We start from the raw sequence: 18,245 nt of genomic DNA, 5'->3' as shown, positions 1-18,245 counted from the left end.
ACTAACATTGAGTGAAATTGGCACGGACCTGATGCAATTACATCTAGTGTAATTCCAAGCTTTTCCATTCTTCCCAAATATAGAGTGGAATTGGCACAGGACCAGATGAATCCCATCCCACCTAATCCCTTCAATCCCACTGCCCAAACACGTCCTAAAAGTAGAGTTGTAAATGAGTTGAACCTAGTCAAGCTTGGCTAGACTCAGCCAATAGCTAATCCAACTCGACTCGGCTCGGTCCTCGGGTCTAACTGGCCAGCTCAGCTCGGTTCAATCAGCGGCTCACCCAGTTCAAGCCTCTGCAACAGTTTTTAAAAAACACAGCATATATCTTAAATTTCTTACAAAATGCAAAACAGTAACAATACTTTATAGGTATTTAATCAAACACAATAAGCAGCATCAAAATCAACATGTGAGGAGAATGTATGCACCCAAAACATAGTAATTTATTTCCCATCCATTCCTTCCTCGCCACCAACCAATCCTGTGGAGAATGTATACACCCTAAACAACACTTCATTGCATCATTGCATCATTTCATCAAACAGTTGGCAAGCAGCATCAATATCAAAATAACCCGGTCACTAAGCCGATATGATGCAAGTCGGACTCAGTTTGAAATTTTTTCCAGCTCTAAAAACTAGTTGGACTCGGTCCAAATCCAATTACCAGCCAAGGTGAGTCGAGCCTTTCGGAATTGAATCGAGCAAGCTGACCGAGCTAGCTTGACCCGTGTACAGCTCTAATTAAAAACTACCAACGGTCTGTTATAGCCAGTTAAGTAAACCAACATGAGGGAAAATAACAAATATCAGCTTGATCCAAAACTTTTGTGGCCCATCAACGGACAATCACCACTACTTTCTAAACATAGTGCACATAAGAATTGGATCTACTTCATTTTTGGGCTCATGCACTAAAATGATCTGGCAAAACCGATGGACAGCATGGATATAGAATACATATATCAAGGTGGGCTCCACGGTACCATCTTTGGTGAACCCGGGGACAGACCTAACCCGCTCCGTTCATATTAATATATAGATGGTGTGAATCAATAACCATGTGATAAGTAGAATGAGGCAAGTTCCACTGCAAGCCTTTGTAAGATGAGGGCGTGTTTGGCATCTGACCTGTCCAGCAAGGTCACCCAACATGTAATTCGGACACCCCAAAAACCAATCTGATGCACCCACCACTAGAATTTTGAGGGTTTTATATTGTTGTCCACTGCTTTTTACAAGTGTATAGGCATGATTTTGGGCCATCCCATCATCATGGTAAGGCTTCGGCAATGCACGAGTTGCATGGCATGTAAATAACATGATGGCTCACCATAAAGAACAACGGACAACCATTTAAAAAAACCTACAAGATGGGTCATAATGTGGTTGGATCAGCCTCACCTTTGGGGCATCTAACTTTATCTGAATAGGTTGGATGCCACACACAGACACACTCCGGTAGGCCCCACATGTATCAGTTGTATAAGCTTTTTCTACCATGACCTGCAGAGGAACACAGCTCATTTTGAAATTTGAGGATGGTTTAGCGGTTGGAGAGAAGGGCACGACTGCATAAAAGTCCTCAGCCACAACATCTAAATGAAAATTAACGAAAGAAACATCTAAAGGTTTAAATTAATTCATCTCTGCTTTTTAAAATTTTGAAATTACTTATTAATTTATGATAATATGGTAGTGAGAAAAAAACGCCAAACGATGTCACTATGGCTAGCAGTGGCAATCTGCTGGGCCATCCCATTGGGTCGATGATGCAGGTTGCAGTGCAAGAAAGGTTTGTTTCGAACTGCTTGATTTTTTTTTGCCTACACATATAGATACAGCACAACTGATGAGTGGATCCCTTCTTTCAACCAAGTCATCCATCCCCATTATGTTCCAGATCAAGCAGCAGGCCAACTGATTAGTGAATAACTGTGGAAATTGGGCCATGCAGCTTGCCTGCCCGACCCAGCTTTCGACTAATTAGCTTGGACCATTGGACCGGCATGCACGGTCCGACCAAATTTTAGCAGAACTGCATCTCCATAAGTACATGTGGTTAGGCAATATATGAATTTTTAAAGTGTACGATTTCTTTCCTATAAATAAAGTTGTACATGAACCTTAAGTTGCACGACTCGGCTCGTGAAAGCTCAACTCGACTTGGCTTGAAGCTGGACAAGCAAGCTCAAGGACTAAGCCGAGCCGAGTTCGAGCAATGATTTGAGTTGGGTCAGGTTATGTTCTGGTCATAATCATGTCCAACCCAACCAATCCATTTAACTAAAAATCTAAAAATCAATTTTTTAAAAAAAATCACTTTATAGAAGAATATAGAAATAATTGCATAGTTGGAACTTTCAATTAATATAAAATCAAAATCTTCCTATAACTAAATTACAATCATCATTAAAAAAAAAAAAACGTTTAGATATATTATGACATAACACACACACACACATATTGTATTTCAATTAGCATTTAACAAGAAGGCAAGGCACCAACCATATTCATGACTTAGCAGTCCAGCCTAACAAATCCAAACTCAACCCATTTAATTTTGAGTCCACAAAACACAACCAAAATCCGTCCAATATCTGAAACAGGCTGACCCAAAGCCTGCTCAGATTAGGTCCGGGTTAGGTTGGTGGGTCAGGTGAAAATATACATATAAAGTCTGTTTTTTTTTTTTTTTTTTTTTTTTTGAGAAGATTACTTTTTGGTGAGTTGCACGAGTAGATTTGCTGAGCCCGACTGAAAGGGGCCATGGCCGTCCAACCATTGCTTCAGGTGGGGGGCCCACATTCTTGATGGGTTGGTTTGGGTTAGCTGCCAAACTCGGTGGCCAATCGGGTACAAGATTTTTCAGTCTCAAACATGTTACGTCTTTGACACGCCAACGGTCTACATCACGCTCTCATGGGCCCTCGCAAGCAATTTACAATTCCTCCAACTCCATGCGAGACCATCCCAGCCAGGTAGCCGACTCTGCCAGTGCTACATAAACCTGTAGAGCCTTCTTTACTGCATCCTACTAGAACTCACGAACCGTTTAACAACCATACAAGCATCAAAATGACGCCCAGGAAGGTTTCAATGGCGTGATCCACTTGTTTTCGCATTGGCCTGATTTCTGAGCCCATGTCCTATCATGAGCCTAATCACAAATGATGGATGGAGTTAATGTCGCACAGACATGAGCATGGGTGAACAGACCCTTATGTTGCACAGGGTCCTATTAAGAGTTTTACAGTAAGTTCACACCCACCAAGGAATGAGCAAAGAGAATGGATCCACTCATCTACAGTGCGACTAACCTGACGCCCCACAAGTCCACACGTGCTTGTAGATCTCACATATTAGATTCAAAACTTTTGGCCATATCTTATTCAACCAAATGCATCCCAATGTCTTCTAATGCTTACATCAGCCAGCTTTTCTGCCAGCGACATGTAGAAAAGATGAGATTACATCTCCGAGGAGAATTTAAAGCCAACATCAATCACCGGGCAACCACCACCGAATGGATTCTAATTCTCTACTCCAAGTGCCCTTCGGAACTTATACAAAACTCCCAAAGCCAGACATATATGGCCTGCTGAACAAGGCAGGCAATAATATCCCCTCAGAACTTCCAAGCACAGGCCCCCTACCAAACTTCTCTTGGTAAAATGAGCAGTTCATTGTTTCAGGATTATTTCCAGGCAATGAAAAATCAAATCAACTGACATGAAGAAAATTGATGGTGATGAAAGGATACCTATGGTCTACATACAGTCGTTCACATGGAGCCTACCTAATTACTTCCAGGCAGAGTGTACACGGCAGGCCGCAACAGATGAATAGCCCTTGATTTCATAAAGGTGCAAGTGGGAAGCAGCCAATTGACCATTGCGTTCACAATTTTTTGCGATAAGAAATTGGAAGGTTGCAGTTGGTCAGACAGAAAACATGACCACACCAAGGGCAATTGCCCGTGCCGGACCAAGGAGCCAAGGAATCATGTTCAGGTCCATAAGAACAAAATCCACGTCCAACACATGAACAAAGGACCAGGGGGCAACATGAAAATTACCCTGCCTGCTTCAAGCGAGGCTGCACAGAGAACAAAATGGACAGCTCGGCAGAAATTATTATTATTATTATTTTCAAGGGCCCGGAGAATACTACTTAAAGAAATTTGATTAAATAATAACAAAATACAGCTGCCCTCTAGTTGCTGGAATACTGTAACAGTCTGGCATGAATCCTCCAAATATTGCATACTTTTCAAGTATGGAGTATACAAAGAAGTCCCATCGTACCAACACCATGAATCCTCCAAATATTGCATACTTTTCAAGTATGGAGTATACAAAGGAGTCCCATCGTACCAACACCATGAATCCTCCAAATATTGCATACTTTTCAAGTATGGAGTATACAAAGAAGTCCCATCGTACCAACACCATGGATCAAACATTGGAACTTGGGCCACACTTGTTGATACCCCTTCATGCTAGGGTACTACCCTCTTCATCCAAACAATAGTTCAAGGTCATCACAATTTCACCTGGCGGGTCCCAACAATTAGATTAATTTTGCTTGCTGGTCCGCCCCAATGCGGCATCCATGTCCATTGTATGCTGTCCACAGCAGCATGACCTGAACCGTTGATTTGGCAGGCACCATCATGGACAGACCGGAACCCATAAAGCCTCACAAATAGGAAATCATAGCCATCTCCTATCATATATATCTGCGCCTTGAATGCAGGGCAGACCTCTAACCAACCATTCACAACTGGCAATTGAGTCTCATGATCATCTACCCAATTGAATTTTGACTCTTGAGCATGATCAGAAACCTTAGAAGGGAAGTGTCCCTCCCTGATCATACCAATGCCCATAATAAAGATCCATCTTACCAGATTGATTCTGGGACCATGGGCATTCCAATGTTGGGCCCACACAGGCCCACATAATGCACTATATTACGATGGGATAAGATGCATGATGTATCAGTGCTTATACATAACTAGGGAAATCAGCTTCTTTTTTTTCATTAGGAAAAAATAATAAATATAGAGGCAAAAAAACGCACCTGCCAATCTTTACCTTGCAGTATAATCGACATCCAGTCTGTAATTCAGGTGTCGTAGTTCACATAAATCAATTCAGTAGAGCTTCTGCAATTACTCACAAGATCAACAGGAGTCAGTGAATTTAGGGCAGTTGGTGGTTCAGCAACTACAATAGAGATTTTCCGCTAATCCTACATGATTGTGTTGGTGGAACGCAGTGGAGATGAACCATGATCAGTCAACATGCATAACCCAAGTAGGAAAAGGGCCAGATACTCATACAAGCTGGTCCCACTGCCTTGAGACCAGCCACTGCACATAGACTCTTCAGAAAAAAGCACACAGGAGAAGAAGATTAACATAAGAAATGCAACTGAATATGACCACAACGAAATTCATGCACTCCTTAGTTTTGTGCAGCACAAACAAAGGGATATACCATGGATTGGGGGATTCAGCTTCAAACATAATCAAATGTTACAAAACCATTCCCTGTACAGTAGTAATTTTACAAATCATCTGGCACAAATCAGCATCTCCTCATTTTTCCTTGTTCATTCCTCAGCAATCGTGCTTGTAAACTCAAGGAGGAAAGGTGGGATGGGGTGGGTGGGGAGGACAAGACATTAAGTTACAATGAATAGCCACCCCTTCTGAGGTCTCTTGTAAAGAAGGGATGTCTGAGAGCATCGCGGGCTTTGAGCCGATCAGTTGGATCATAACATAGGAGACCTTGCAACAGGTCGATCAGATCCCCAGCAGAGTGATCGACATGCTGCATTATCAGGTTCTGCAACGCAAAATTCAGATGATGGTTAAAACTCACCTAAAATCCCAAGGAAAGGATTTGATTAAAAGAAAAAAGATGCAACAAACTGTAAAGAAATAATATAATGGATGCTTCAAGGCTCCCCACCACATGATGATTCTGATCATTCATATACAAGGTCACATCAATAGGCCCCATTGGAGATTATACTTCATTGGTTATGCCATTGGCGCATGATGAGAAACAAACTGCCAAGAAAAGCAATTTCTAACTTACTTTCCTATAGATGGTAGTGGTGCAGCTCAGGTTGGTTGGATTGGGTTAAGGGACAACATGAGACCACGCTGAACTCAAGAGGACCTAACCTGACCTGTGTACCAACCCATGGTGCCCAACCCAAAGTCCACTGCACTTGACCCAACTTGACCCAAATACACATGATTATTCCCAACCCAACTTAACCCAATTCAAATTTCTCAACCTGAATTCAAATAAGGCTGCCTTTTTCATCCCAAAGACCTTGACAACCCAACCTGAATTTGGGTTGGTTCAGTCCGGACCCAAACCCAAGTTGCAGCCATAATATATAGTGAGGATCTCTGATAAAAGAAATATCTGGTAGCTCATTACTGATTTCATAATAGTGGTGACTCATCCATGTAGGCACACATGCACACCAAATGCCCTTGGCAAGTGATGGTTCTCATTTGGATAACAACAACAGCAACACTCCATTGTAAGGAAAAAGACCTGCTTCGGTTACTAACTCGAAGTTACCAACTTGTGGTGGACTACAGAGTAATACAGAATAGAACAACATGAATTGTGCTCGAGGTTTGGCATTGACATGGACAATCTCTTCTTCTTCTTCTTTTTTCCTTTTTTGAAGCTCGACTCATATTGAAGACAACCTTATTATCATTAAAATCTTGGGGAGAAAAAGAAAAACAAAATGGGGGCAGGAGGTGATAGATTACCTGCAGACGAGGCAATTTCCAGACTGCCCTCATGCTTTCCCTAGAAGTTGCACCTTCAGGCCAATCCAATCTTGTACCCCTTCTGAAATACTTCTCAGCACGCCGACTGCAGAAACCATACAAAGATAACAAGTCACATCTAATTAGAAACCAGTTGCATGGAATTCATGCAAAAGAAGAGCATGATTCAATTCACACTTACTCAGCTCTGTTCACCATCTGCTGGGGCAGCGGGCCTAACACTCTCTCCATCATGGCTAGATGCTCCAAGTTTTCATGGGTCTGGAAGAGGGCCTCTCCCTACATATAAAAGAAACAAGAACAATAAGAATCACAAACAGATACACATTAGTAGGGATTAACATTAAAAAGATAAGAAAGAGCTGTTGCAAAAGCAACAAAGACTCCAGGCTGAATAGGAGAAACAGGCCTTTCATGGGCCTGGCTTCCAGGACCAATCATCAAGAATTGGGGCATTCAAAGGTAGATATTGCCACCCCCCATCTTCTAGTCACATAAATGGTTATTGATTAATGCATTCATTAATCAATAAATTATTTGACACAATCAGCTCAACTAAACTCACCGAGCATAGCTCAACAAGAATGCAACCCACACTCCATAAATCACAAGGATAGTTCCATCCAAGTCCTACAATAGATAATTTACAAAATGGTGATCCCTTGCATAAATGGAGGATTTAGGATGAATCTGCACAGGAATTTCTAACATGGAATAGTTACCCAGGATAACCTCAGGTGCACGGTAATGCCGCGTTGACACCACATAAGTGTGATCTTGATGCTCAAATGTTGTGCTACCAAAATCAATGAGCTTGATTGCGCTAGATTTCGGCAGATTCTTGAAATAAGAACCATCCTTTGCAGATCGTGATAGAAACTTCAAGGATAAAAGTAAAATAAATATCAGCCATTTGGATTTACACGTTATTTGATGCAAGACAAATAACACCATACCGCAGCTGTGCAAAATCATGCATGCCAGAGGAGACATTTCAACAAAAAATGGAAAGCAGATTTACTAGGTTAAACTTTGATAATAAAAAAATCTCATATGGAATTGTAAAACTAAAAATGCATGTTTTAAGCACCTTGTAATCAGGCACCTTCACATATTCTGCAGAAACAAGAAGAATGTTTTCCGGCTTCAGATCTGTGTGAATAAGTCGCAGGTCATGCATAACTGCAAGAAGTAAAGAGATACAAATAAAATAAGAAATTATCTGACCATGGCTTGGAACATTTTAACATAGTATCCCCAACTGCTATACTTGTCCAAAGAAAGTAAATTGTTGCAGAACTCTAAGTAACCAACTACTAGGAGAGAAGCATGTGCAAACAATAGAATACGGAAAGCATTGAACCATTCAACATCAAGTGAAATGCAACAGAGAAAAGAATGGTGCAAGGTTGTCCACACACATGCTACAGACTCCAAAAGTTGTCTGCCAAGCTCCCGAACTAGATCAATGGGAAATGAACGGTAGCTGTTTTTCCGGAGAAAATCGTATAAGCTTGGTCCAAGCTTCTCAAATACCTGTTAAAACCATTTAAATCCACCGGCAAGTTTTAACACGCATAAGATTTAGGCAATGAGGGAAAGCATTGCCATCGGAAATTGATCAAATCACAAATACCAACAATACTTACAATACAAATATGATTACGATAGTCAAACCAATTCCGTATTTGAACACAACTGCAAAGAATAAAACCACTTATACGAAATCCGCCTTAAGCTATTACAGTGTAAAGGAAAGAAGGTAGAATACAAGAGCCTTACCGAGTGCCTCCAATATCATGTTTGGCAAGATTCTGCAGCACATCAATTTCAATCATGGCAGCTTCACGATACTTGTTAATTGATCGGACAATTTTTATTGCCACCGCTTCTTTCTTTTCCATGTCCCAACATTCCAAGACTTGCCCAAATGTCCCTATAGTGATGTAATCACATGAGGTAGAAAACGGAATACACAGTCAAAACCAGAGTAAAACCAAAGTTGATAAGAATCAAAATTCCCAATAAAAAGTTTTCTAACCATTGCAAGGCAAAAGGGAAAAAGGAAACGAAATATGAATCAATGCTGATCAATATTATGCTGAAAATGTGATGCCCTTGAAACAAGCAAAGATAAATAAAGTCCCATCATCCAAAAATGACTAACCTTCACCCATCTTGCTGAGTATCCTGTCTGCAAATTACAACAAGAAGGCAATGAGTATCGTTAAAATATATATATATATTGTAAATATTGTATGGATTAGGTTACCAAAAAATAACGATAATAAGAAGCGAGAACAGGGATGAGACGTGGGGAGTGGGGACTATCAAACCACCAATTCAATTTCATCTGTGGTAGAAAACGATAAAGAAAAAAACAATATACTAGACAACATAATGAACAAATAATGCATTGATAAAGATCTAGAGAGAGTGGAATTACAGCGGGAGGTCAAGTGCTCCCCGATTGCAAACATATAATGCCCATCTTTATCATCATTGCGCCAAGGAGGGGACCCATTACGAGCAGCTCCCTTGTAGTAAAGAGAAGAACCGAGATTATGATTTGGGATCGTGGCATTGCCAACTGTTGGAAGAGCCTGAACATACAAAGCATTGTGTCATTCTATCAAACAACATCAACATTTTCCCCCAAAGGATAAATATTTCAGTAAAAAATAACCCCCAAAAATCCTTCAGAATTGCAACACCTCTTTCACAAACACAAAGTCCTCTTCTTTTTCAAACATCTTGCACAAACTTCTCTTTAATTTTGAAACATAATCTCAACACGACCAGTCAACAGACAATGGATCGGATTTTGAGGCTACAGCATCTTCACAGTGGTCTAAAAGATGAACAATCTGGAATCTAAATCCCAATTTCCAAATTTTCACAAATCCTAACCCTAAATTTCCCATTTTCCCCAACTCCCCCAACTGACCAATCCAAAATCACAAATTTTCCAGAATCCCCAAATCTTCCAAACAGTAAAACCCAAGTTTTCAAAATCCCCAAATCCTCTAACCTAAAGCTTATAATTCCTCAAACCCAATTCAACAACTTGTATAGCACCAACGTAAGCTCAAGATGCATTCAAGAAGTCAATTGAGAAGAAAATGAATTCCTATGTTAATGGAAAATACAAGAAATATGGGAGAAGAAAATCTCAACCTTTGTTCTAAAATGAATGAAGAGAAATCATTCCCCTTATTAGACATTCCCACAACCCAACTACACCATAGACACACCAAGGCACTAGACAAGCGCCTGTTGCCACTGTCTTGCCCATTTCCCCCCATAAGAGATCTACGATCATGATGGAAAAGGGAGGTGGTCATACGATTCTATCAACGGTCCATGGTTCTCCACAAGCTGGCCTCACAGTTCAGTGATCTGAACCATTGTTTTGATGGGCACATCCACATATGGACCATTCTCTACCCAAAAGAAATGCCGATATTGGAAGCTCTTATCAACCCAAAGATCAGACTGTCTTTAATCAAATTTCGGCCCTTGCTACATTTTCACCTCATACTATTGCTCCAAACGGAAACATTTTAGGGCTTGGCCCATCCATGTGAGGCCCACCGTGTTATCGGTCTAGATCACCTAATTGGCTACGGGAAAGGTAACGAGTTAGAGTTTCAGATACAATGATCGTAATAAAACCAATCAAAAATCAAGGTACCTAAAAATCTGCAATCGAGAAAATAAAAGGAGAGAGAAAAGAAGAAAATACCTTAGGAACCTGAGGCGGCATGTCCCACGTCAGCCTGGGCCTTTTCCTGGGCCGTTTGTCCATGTTTGTATGTGGAAATTCCGTAATCCATTGAGTCTCCATTGAAATTACCTTTTATGGAAAGAAAATTGCAGATGCAGGAAGAGCAATCTCCTTCCAGAACTAGAGAGAAGAGAAAGAGATTTCCTTTTCTGGTAAGAAATTGCAGAGAAGGTAAAACACGAAGAGAGAGAGAGAGAGAGAGCGGGATTTCCTATTATGGAAAGAAAATTGCAAAGAAAGAGAGCTAGATTTCTTTGTATGGAATGGAATTGCAAAGATAGAGATGAAAAGGGAGAGATCCGAAGGGAAGAAGAAGAGCTATCTTCATCTCTCTCTTCCAAACCCTAGTTTTAAGTCGGTCTGATCTAATCTGATACGAGGGGGGGCCGCTAACCTTAGCCTGTGGTGAAATTCTAACCTGTGGTTAGTTTTCAACTGCCGTTTTAAGGGCGGGGGACCTGAAAATTTTGGTGAAAGGAAGGTACTCCTCCGGACTACCGAAATGAAAACAGAGTCCTCTAGCTGATGAATGAGGACATACCAGCAAGGTACCACGGCTTGTGGGAAACGGATTGGCTACTGCCCTATTGGCTGGTGGTCGGTGCTCTGTAGGCCCCCCGTAATGTATATGTTTCATCCATGCCGTCCATCTATTTTTATAGATCATTTTATGGTATGAAAAAAAAATTAAGATATATCTCAATCTCAAGTGGACCACATTACAAGAAATAGTGTTGAATGAACAATGACCATTAAAAACGTTTTGGGGGCGTAAAAGTTTTGGAACAAGCTTATATTTATGTTTTTTCCTTCATATGGGTCTTTATGACCTACTCAACGGATTCGATGTCAAATACATAGTATAGTGAGCTTTAGTAGGATTTTAATGGTGGATATCCAATTATTATTATTTTTCTGTGGTGTAGTCCATCTAATATTTATATCCCTAACATATTTTGTATCAATCCTAAAATGAGCAGTAAAAATGGATGAAAAGAAGGGATAAAACACTTACATCATGGTGGGGCCCACGGAGCACCAACCACCAGCCAAGGGGAGTAGCCAATCCATCTCCCAGCTGGTGGTACCGTATCACCTTTCCCCGCAAACATGGAAACGGATTGGCTACTCCCCAGCCACCGGCCAAAGGCTCGTGGGCAGTACACTGTAAGCCTTACCATGATGTATGTGTTTCATCCATGTCGTCCATCTATTTTTCTAGATAATTTTATGGTATAAGGCCAAAAACGAGGTATATCTCAATCTCAAGTGGATCATATTACATGAAATAGGGTTGAATAAACGGGGACCATTAAAAACTTTTCGTGGGTCATAAAGTTTTGGATCAATTTGATCTTTGTTTTTTCGCTTCATCTGTGTCTGTATGACCTAATCAATGGATTGGATGTCAAATAAACAGTACAGTTGGCCTTAGAAGGATTTTAACGGTGGATATCCAATCACTATTGTTTTGGATCCTTTCGCACAAACTTCCTGCGACCGGAGGCTTGGTGGGGCCCACGGTAATGTTTACGAGAAGTCGATCCGTCCATCTGTTTTTCTATATCATGTTATTACACTGACCAAAAAATAACGCAAAAGTGGGCCGCACGCACGGGAAAAAGTTACTAGGTAATTACTCACCGTTGAAATATCACTCTATCAATGTTTGTATGTCATCCATACCGTTCATAAGGTCATTCCTACTTGGATGAAATGAAAATAGAGAAAAAAAAAATGATCTTATCTAAAACTTTTGTGGCCCACGAATGTTTTAACGGTGGAAGTTCAATCCACTTCCATGCAGCCCACTTGAGTTTTCGATTTGGATCATTTTTGGTTCCCGCGTCCTGAAATAATGTTTAGAAACAGATGAGCGGGTAGATTCCTAACAAATATCACAGTGGGGCCGACCCAGCTTCCATCTTCCATTCGCAGGGAGTTCATCCACAACACGATTAAATTAGTGGGTCCAACCATGAAGATCGTCTGGGAAAGAAATAAGGCGGTGATGCTAATCAGCTGGGCAACGCCGTTAGAATCAATGGACAACCGATGTTTGACTCAGTTTATTGTATGGTCCACCCTGTAAGATTTTCTGCATGATTTTTGACAAGGATAATATTCATGGTAGGGCCTACTGTTTTGATGGTACTGATTTCCTATAAAAGTGCAAAGCTGGTTGGAAAGATGTTATGTTGATGACATCTACCCTCGTGTTCTCCTTGAATCTTCTTGTTAGGGTAGGTTGGGTTGGTGCTCAACCCTACTCCAACCCGTTCCAACATCGAGTTGGGATTTCTCAACTCAAACCCAGGCCCAAGGTAGATGGGCTTAGTTAAGTTGGTCAAGTGAATACATGTAGATGTTTTCATTATTACATTGATCTATTACATTTTTAATACGCATCTTATTATTATTAATTATATATATAGTTATTTATCATAAAGAACTTTATTATTTTTTCTAAACAATTAAGCTAAAATATAAAACAATTATTCTTTTAAAAGTCACACAATCTCTTTGGGAGAGAGAAATTCTACATGTCTCATTAGCTTTGAGTTGTCAAAAATGACATGGGCCAATTAAACCCAACGGCACAAAAATTCTTGTGCCTTCAACGCGAACGATCTACACTCAATTATAATTTATAACTTATATATCGATCAGGTTTAGATTGGGTTGAACAACCCGAGCCCCATCCAAGTTAAGACCAAACCCAATGAATTTTACCCAAGCCCAACCCAATGTTAGGTCAATCACAGGTTGGTTGGGTTGAACCCGCCCAACTTTCAGTCATACTTATGATGCACTCAGACCCCACACCTAGGGGTGTACATGAACCGAGCTAGCTCGGTTAGCTCACTCAACTCGACTCAAAAAAGCTTGATTCGACTCAGTTTGAAGCTGAGTTCGAGCCTAGTTAAGCTGATTTTTTGAGCTCGAAAATGAGTTCGAGTAGACCCAAGCTTGACTCGACTCGGATTGAATCTAGCTCGAATCAAACTAGGGCTGTCAACGTCCGCTAGTGGCAAGGTGCCAAGCAAGGTATGTACTAGAAACAAATACCTTTTTTTTTCCTTTTTTTTTTTTAAAAATTGTATGTTATTTAGAAGGTGTTTGAGAAAATATATGTAAAACTATTACCTCTGTTTGTAAAACAGTGGGATTTTGAAGTTACAGTTAAGGTGTTTGTGGAAATGCCTCAATGGCGAACTCAACTCGATCTTGGCTTGAACTTGGCTCGAGCTAGCTCGAGCTGCTGACCAAATCGAGTATAGCGAGCTAGTTAGGCTTGAGGACTGAGCCGAGTTAAGTTCGACCTAAGGTCAGCCACTTTTCAATTCATCCCGATGTATAAAGGTGGGCAACTTAGGCTCGATTCGGTGGATCCGACCTGACCAGACTCAACTCGATACCGTTCCGAACAGAACCGACGGTTTGATCAGGCCTGATCGATTCTGATGGTACAGATTTGAAAGTATTTCGAATTGGGTTCAGATACAGTGCTATCCAAACAGATCCGGTCCGAATACCCGGACCGAATGGGTCCAAACCGACCCGAACAAACCCGACCTAGTTTTGACGTCGGGTATACTATAAATACTCTTTTTTCACCCAAACATTTTAGTTTTTACCCTATCTCGTTTTTTCCCCGAAGTTTTTACCATAGCTCGATTTTTCCCCAAATTTCTCCCGCCCAAATGAGAACGTGCTTGACGCTCATCGTTCGATCGAAACCACTCCAGGCCACCACTCCAGCCTGACGCTCGTTGCTCAATCGGCTCTTCCTCTCCTCTTCGCTGCTACCTGCCCGACGTCCAACCGTCCCGTCTGTCCCTACCTATAGCGGTTTCTTTTTTCTTTTTTCCTTTAATGAGCTAGAGCACTTGAAGCAACAAGGGACACTCTGTCCATTAAGGCGATGGATAAGAGTTAGCTACAAGCAGGGAATGCCTGGCCACACCATGCTTAGCCAAGTCATCCGCAATATAATTCACCTGTCCAGGGACTGATGAAAAGGTAACTAAATGAGGATATCGCAGCCCTCTAATCTTATTTACACAAAGGAAGTAGTACCAAGGAATTCATAAGGAGCTACTAGCACAACAAATGGCATTTTTTGAGTCTCCTTCCACCATGAGATGACACTGATAGTCTTCACCGTCTTCAACTTAACTTGGTTAGTACTTATCCTTTCATTGAATGCAACACAAATTTATCTCAACTTAAAGTGTGTTTGGTAGTAGATTTACTCATATATGTTTGATATTGAATTCTGTTTTTCAAATAAATTTCAGACATCATCCAAACATGCCCTCAAACTTCTGCTAACAGTTGCAATTTTCCTTATTTTTATTTTTCCTTATTTAATGGCCCCGTTTTTCAAATGATTTTTCCTCCATGCACACATTTTTCTTTGGTTTCCTAGAATCTAAAATGAAATCATGAATGTAACAGAGTGCAACATGGGCAAGTACCTGGCAGCTACAACTTTACAGAGGAAAAAAAACCCGATCCGAACCTGGGCCAATCCAACCCGACTTGGTTTTCCTGACCGAGTCGGACTCAGATCGGTCCAGGTCAACATGAATTAGGATCGGATTGGGTCAGAGGCGCCGGACTCGGATCCGGATCGGACCGAGTTCCGGTCAGGCCATGCAGAACTCGAACCCGAACTAGGTTGAGTTGGGCTCAATCTGATTCGACTCGGTCCAATGACCAGCTGTACCGATGTACACCGCTACTCACACCCCTCTCTCAACTAGGGCTGTCAACGCTGGATTTTGAACCGTTCGAGCTGGTCTTATTTTAAATTACGGTTCTTAAGCGCGAGCCCAGCCCCATTGACACACCTACTCCCATCTTTCTCCACAACCACCCTAGTCCCTGCCCCAACCCTAGCCTCTCATCCCTCTCTTCCAACAGCCCACGCTTTTCTCTCCTTCGTTGGTTTAAGTGCGCCAGCAAAGACATTCTGGACCACATAAGCCTAGCCGGATTTGGGCTTACGTGGAACAATGTGAGCGGCCTTTGACAGAAATATGATTCTATCTATCCAATCGAATGGATATCCTTATTTCCCTAGCCTGCATATAGTGGGAGCTACTACTTGAACGGTTCGGATCATCACAAACACGACACCTCTAGCAAACTACGAATTCACTTCAGTAGTCCGCGAACTACAGTACTGGGCATCGATGTAAATATCTGACTCGAGGTGAGATTTTGAGACCGTGGTTAAGACTGCGGGGGTTTCATTTTCGAGAAATACCAAAGAGATTCCCGCGAGGAGAAAGTAAACAATCGATCCGCGGCATGATCGCATTCGTGGTACACGTATGATAGATCTGGTCCACTCATCATGTGGATCTCACCGTAACCAGACGAGTTCCCAGTACTCGCACCAGCGTATCACGGTGGCACGTGTTTTCCAAATGGTGTCGTGAGAACTTATGCGGTTTAGCTTTCGGTATTCCAGTTTGCTCGATACATCCGATGTATTGTAATATAATACGTCGGGGAATTAGTCTTTGAATCTGAGTCATCTTCCAATAATCCAAACCGTTTATACGACGTTTCCGAGGCAGCACGTGTGATCCGTGTACAACTGAGACGTGGATTGCGTGGTGAGTAGATTAGGCCGTACACCTAGATCCATAGCTCGAGTGGTAGGAGAAACCTCGTTTCAAGCAGTGTGGTGTGAACTGACAGCGGGTGTACTAACAAGCTAACAAAAAAAGATTAGGCCGTACCGTGTAACGAGTTAGTACGTTTATTCCCCTAACTGGTGGGCCTACCTCGATACATGTGTCATGTATCCGTTTTTTCAGCCCATTTTAAGCTATGGTCATGAATTAGCTTCAAATTTCAAGTGCACCAGACTAAAGGGAAGAGTAGTTATTGAATGCCCACCAGTACAAACTCTCCATGGCCCACCCTGATGTTTATTTTCAATCCAACCTGTTATAAGGTCACGAGGTCACGTAGAATTAGACCAAGGGAAAATATAAATATCATCTTAATCTAAAACTTTGGTGGCCTTAGAAAGTTTTCAATGGCGGGCTTTCAATCACGCATGGATATGCAACGCATACATCAAAGATGCATGGAGTCCCCACGGTCAAGAAAACAACCACTAACGTATCCACCGTAATCAACCAAAAAAGAGCAGTTGAATTGGGGTGAATGCCCCCAAGCATGCATTAAAGGTGGACCGCGGGAAAGTATCATTTTACCGGACAACGGACGCGCATTAACCACTGACATAGTCAGTACCGAATTTTCGGGTCCTAAAGGCCGCGCTGGAAAACTAGGCATAGCCACCGTGATGTTTGTGAGAACTTTACCTGTCTATCTATCTTGTGAGCTCATTTTAATATCCGAGAGATTTTAAAACTCAAGTGAGCCACACTATAAGAAAAGGTGGGCATAAAAATTCCTATATTAAAACTTTCCTAGGGTCAGCATTGATGTTTACATTACATCCATACCATTAATCATGTCATTCCTACATGGATGAACTAAAAACAAAGATATTAACCTTGTTCAAAACTTCTATCAATTTCGGCCCACTTAGTATTTGATTAGGCTCATTTTTTGCCTCATTTCATAAAATGGATGGACATGTAAATTTCTCCAATATTAAAGGCTTTAACGGGAAATATGTAACCTAACCAAATTTTTTGGGCCTCACCATAATGTAAGTGTTGCATCCCCAATGTCCATTCATTTGGTGGCATCATTTTAGTTCATCTACTAAAGAAAGACAAATCCAAAGCTCAAGTGAATTCCACCACAGAAAGTAGTGGGACAATGTTGCCCACTTTTGGAACTTTTATGGTCTATCCAACTTATTCACAAGTTAACACAGTATAGTTGAAGTAAAAACACAAATATAATCTTGACTGTACACTTTTGTGGCCCTAAAAAGTTTTTGGTAATCATAGTTCAATCTCAATCGCCACTGTTTTATGTTGCAAGGTTACTTGAGTTTAATGATCTCTCCAAATGGATGGGCACTGCCGATACAACACATACATCATGGTTGGGCCCACGGAACTGGGTCATGACTAGGACAACACTACATGGCGTCACCACGTTAGGGCTTATTGTGTGTGCTTTATCAAGGACGTCCATCCTTTTTATTTTCTGATTAAGCATGAGATCAAAATTGGAGCATATCCACAGCCCAAGTGGACCACATTACATGAAATAAGCAGGGATTAAATGTCTACCGTTGAAAACCTCTTTTTAAGGACCATGAAAAAATTGAATCAAGCTGATAGTTTCAGTCTCACTATGTCCAAATATATGTCACCTTATGACTGCCTTGGATTACAAATCAACAACATCATTGGCTTTCGGAAGGTTTCAAAGTTGTGAAAGAATGGATGGTTGGCTTGAATAAAATACATACATTGCCATAGGCCTTGCAGACTACGTGGTGTTGGCATCACTACGCAACTTGCATCTATCTAATACAGATAATTTATCTAATATAGATAATTTTAAGGCCTTCTCCAATAAAAAAAAATGAGTAAATCCAAAGCTTAGGTGTACCACACAACATGAATTAAGCTTCTATGTTAGAAACTTTTTGGAGACACTTTTGGATGAA

At 41.2% G+C, this 18,245-nt stretch overlaps 1 protein-coding gene across 3 annotated transcripts; it reads right to left on the bottom strand.

The window, feature by feature from the left end:
- Positions 1-4,393: 4,393 nt before the first annotated feature.
- LOC131243579 (serine/threonine-protein kinase AFC1-like) lies at positions 4,394-11,033 on the bottom strand. 3 transcript variants are annotated; one of them, XM_058243039.1, is made up of 12 exons: positions 10,583-11,033; positions 9,284-9,440; positions 9,005-9,031; positions 8,620-8,773; positions 8,487-8,535; positions 8,259-8,373; positions 7,928-8,019; positions 7,560-7,716; positions 7,403-7,467; positions 7,019-7,116; positions 6,817-6,922; positions 4,394-5,175 (listed from the first exon to the last, which is right to left on the bottom strand). In XM_058243039.1, exons 1-12 carry the CDS (start codon positions 10,682-10,684, stop codon positions 5,164-5,166), a joined length of 1,134 nt encoding a protein of 377 aa, XP_058099022.1. In that variant the 5' UTR covers positions 10,685-11,033; the 3' UTR covers positions 4,394-5,163. The 3 variants fall into 3 exon arrangements, with proteins under 3 accessions (XP_058099022.1, XP_058099021.1, XP_058099023.1); XM_058243038.1 differs by lacking the exon at positions 4,394-5,175 and adding an exon at positions 5,451-5,860 and having other exon boundaries at positions 10,583-11,027; XM_058243040.1 differs by lacking the exons at positions 4,394-5,175; positions 7,403-7,467; positions 7,560-7,716 and adding an exon at positions 5,451-5,860 and having other exon boundaries at positions 10,583-11,029.
- Between the last annotated feature and the right edge of the window lie 7,212 nt (positions 11,034-18,245).

The sequence above is a fragment of the Magnolia sinica genome, chromosome 4 (genome assembly GCF_029962835.1).
Source record: "Magnolia sinica isolate HGM2019 chromosome 4, MsV1, whole genome shotgun sequence".
Taxonomy (NCBI): Eukaryota; Viridiplantae; Streptophyta; class Magnoliopsida; order Magnoliales; family Magnoliaceae; genus Magnolia; species Magnolia sinica.
This window is presented reverse-complemented; position numbering and strand designations above follow the sequence as displayed.

Excerpts from the sequence above, each read along its gene's own strand:
- LOC131243579 (XM_058243038.1), bottom strand. The coding sequence starts at position 10,684 with ATGGAGACTCAATGGATTACGGAATTTCCACATACAAACATGGACAAA. Across the intron at positions 9,032-9,283 it reads GGAGCACTTGACCTCCCGCT|ACAGGATACTCAGCAAGATG; the intron begins GTAATTCCACTC and ends TGTAATTTGCAG. Across the intron at positions 8,774-9,004 it reads ACTCAGCAAGATGGGTGAAG|GGACATTTGGGCAAGTCTTG; the intron begins GTTAGTCATTTT and ends ACATCACTATAG.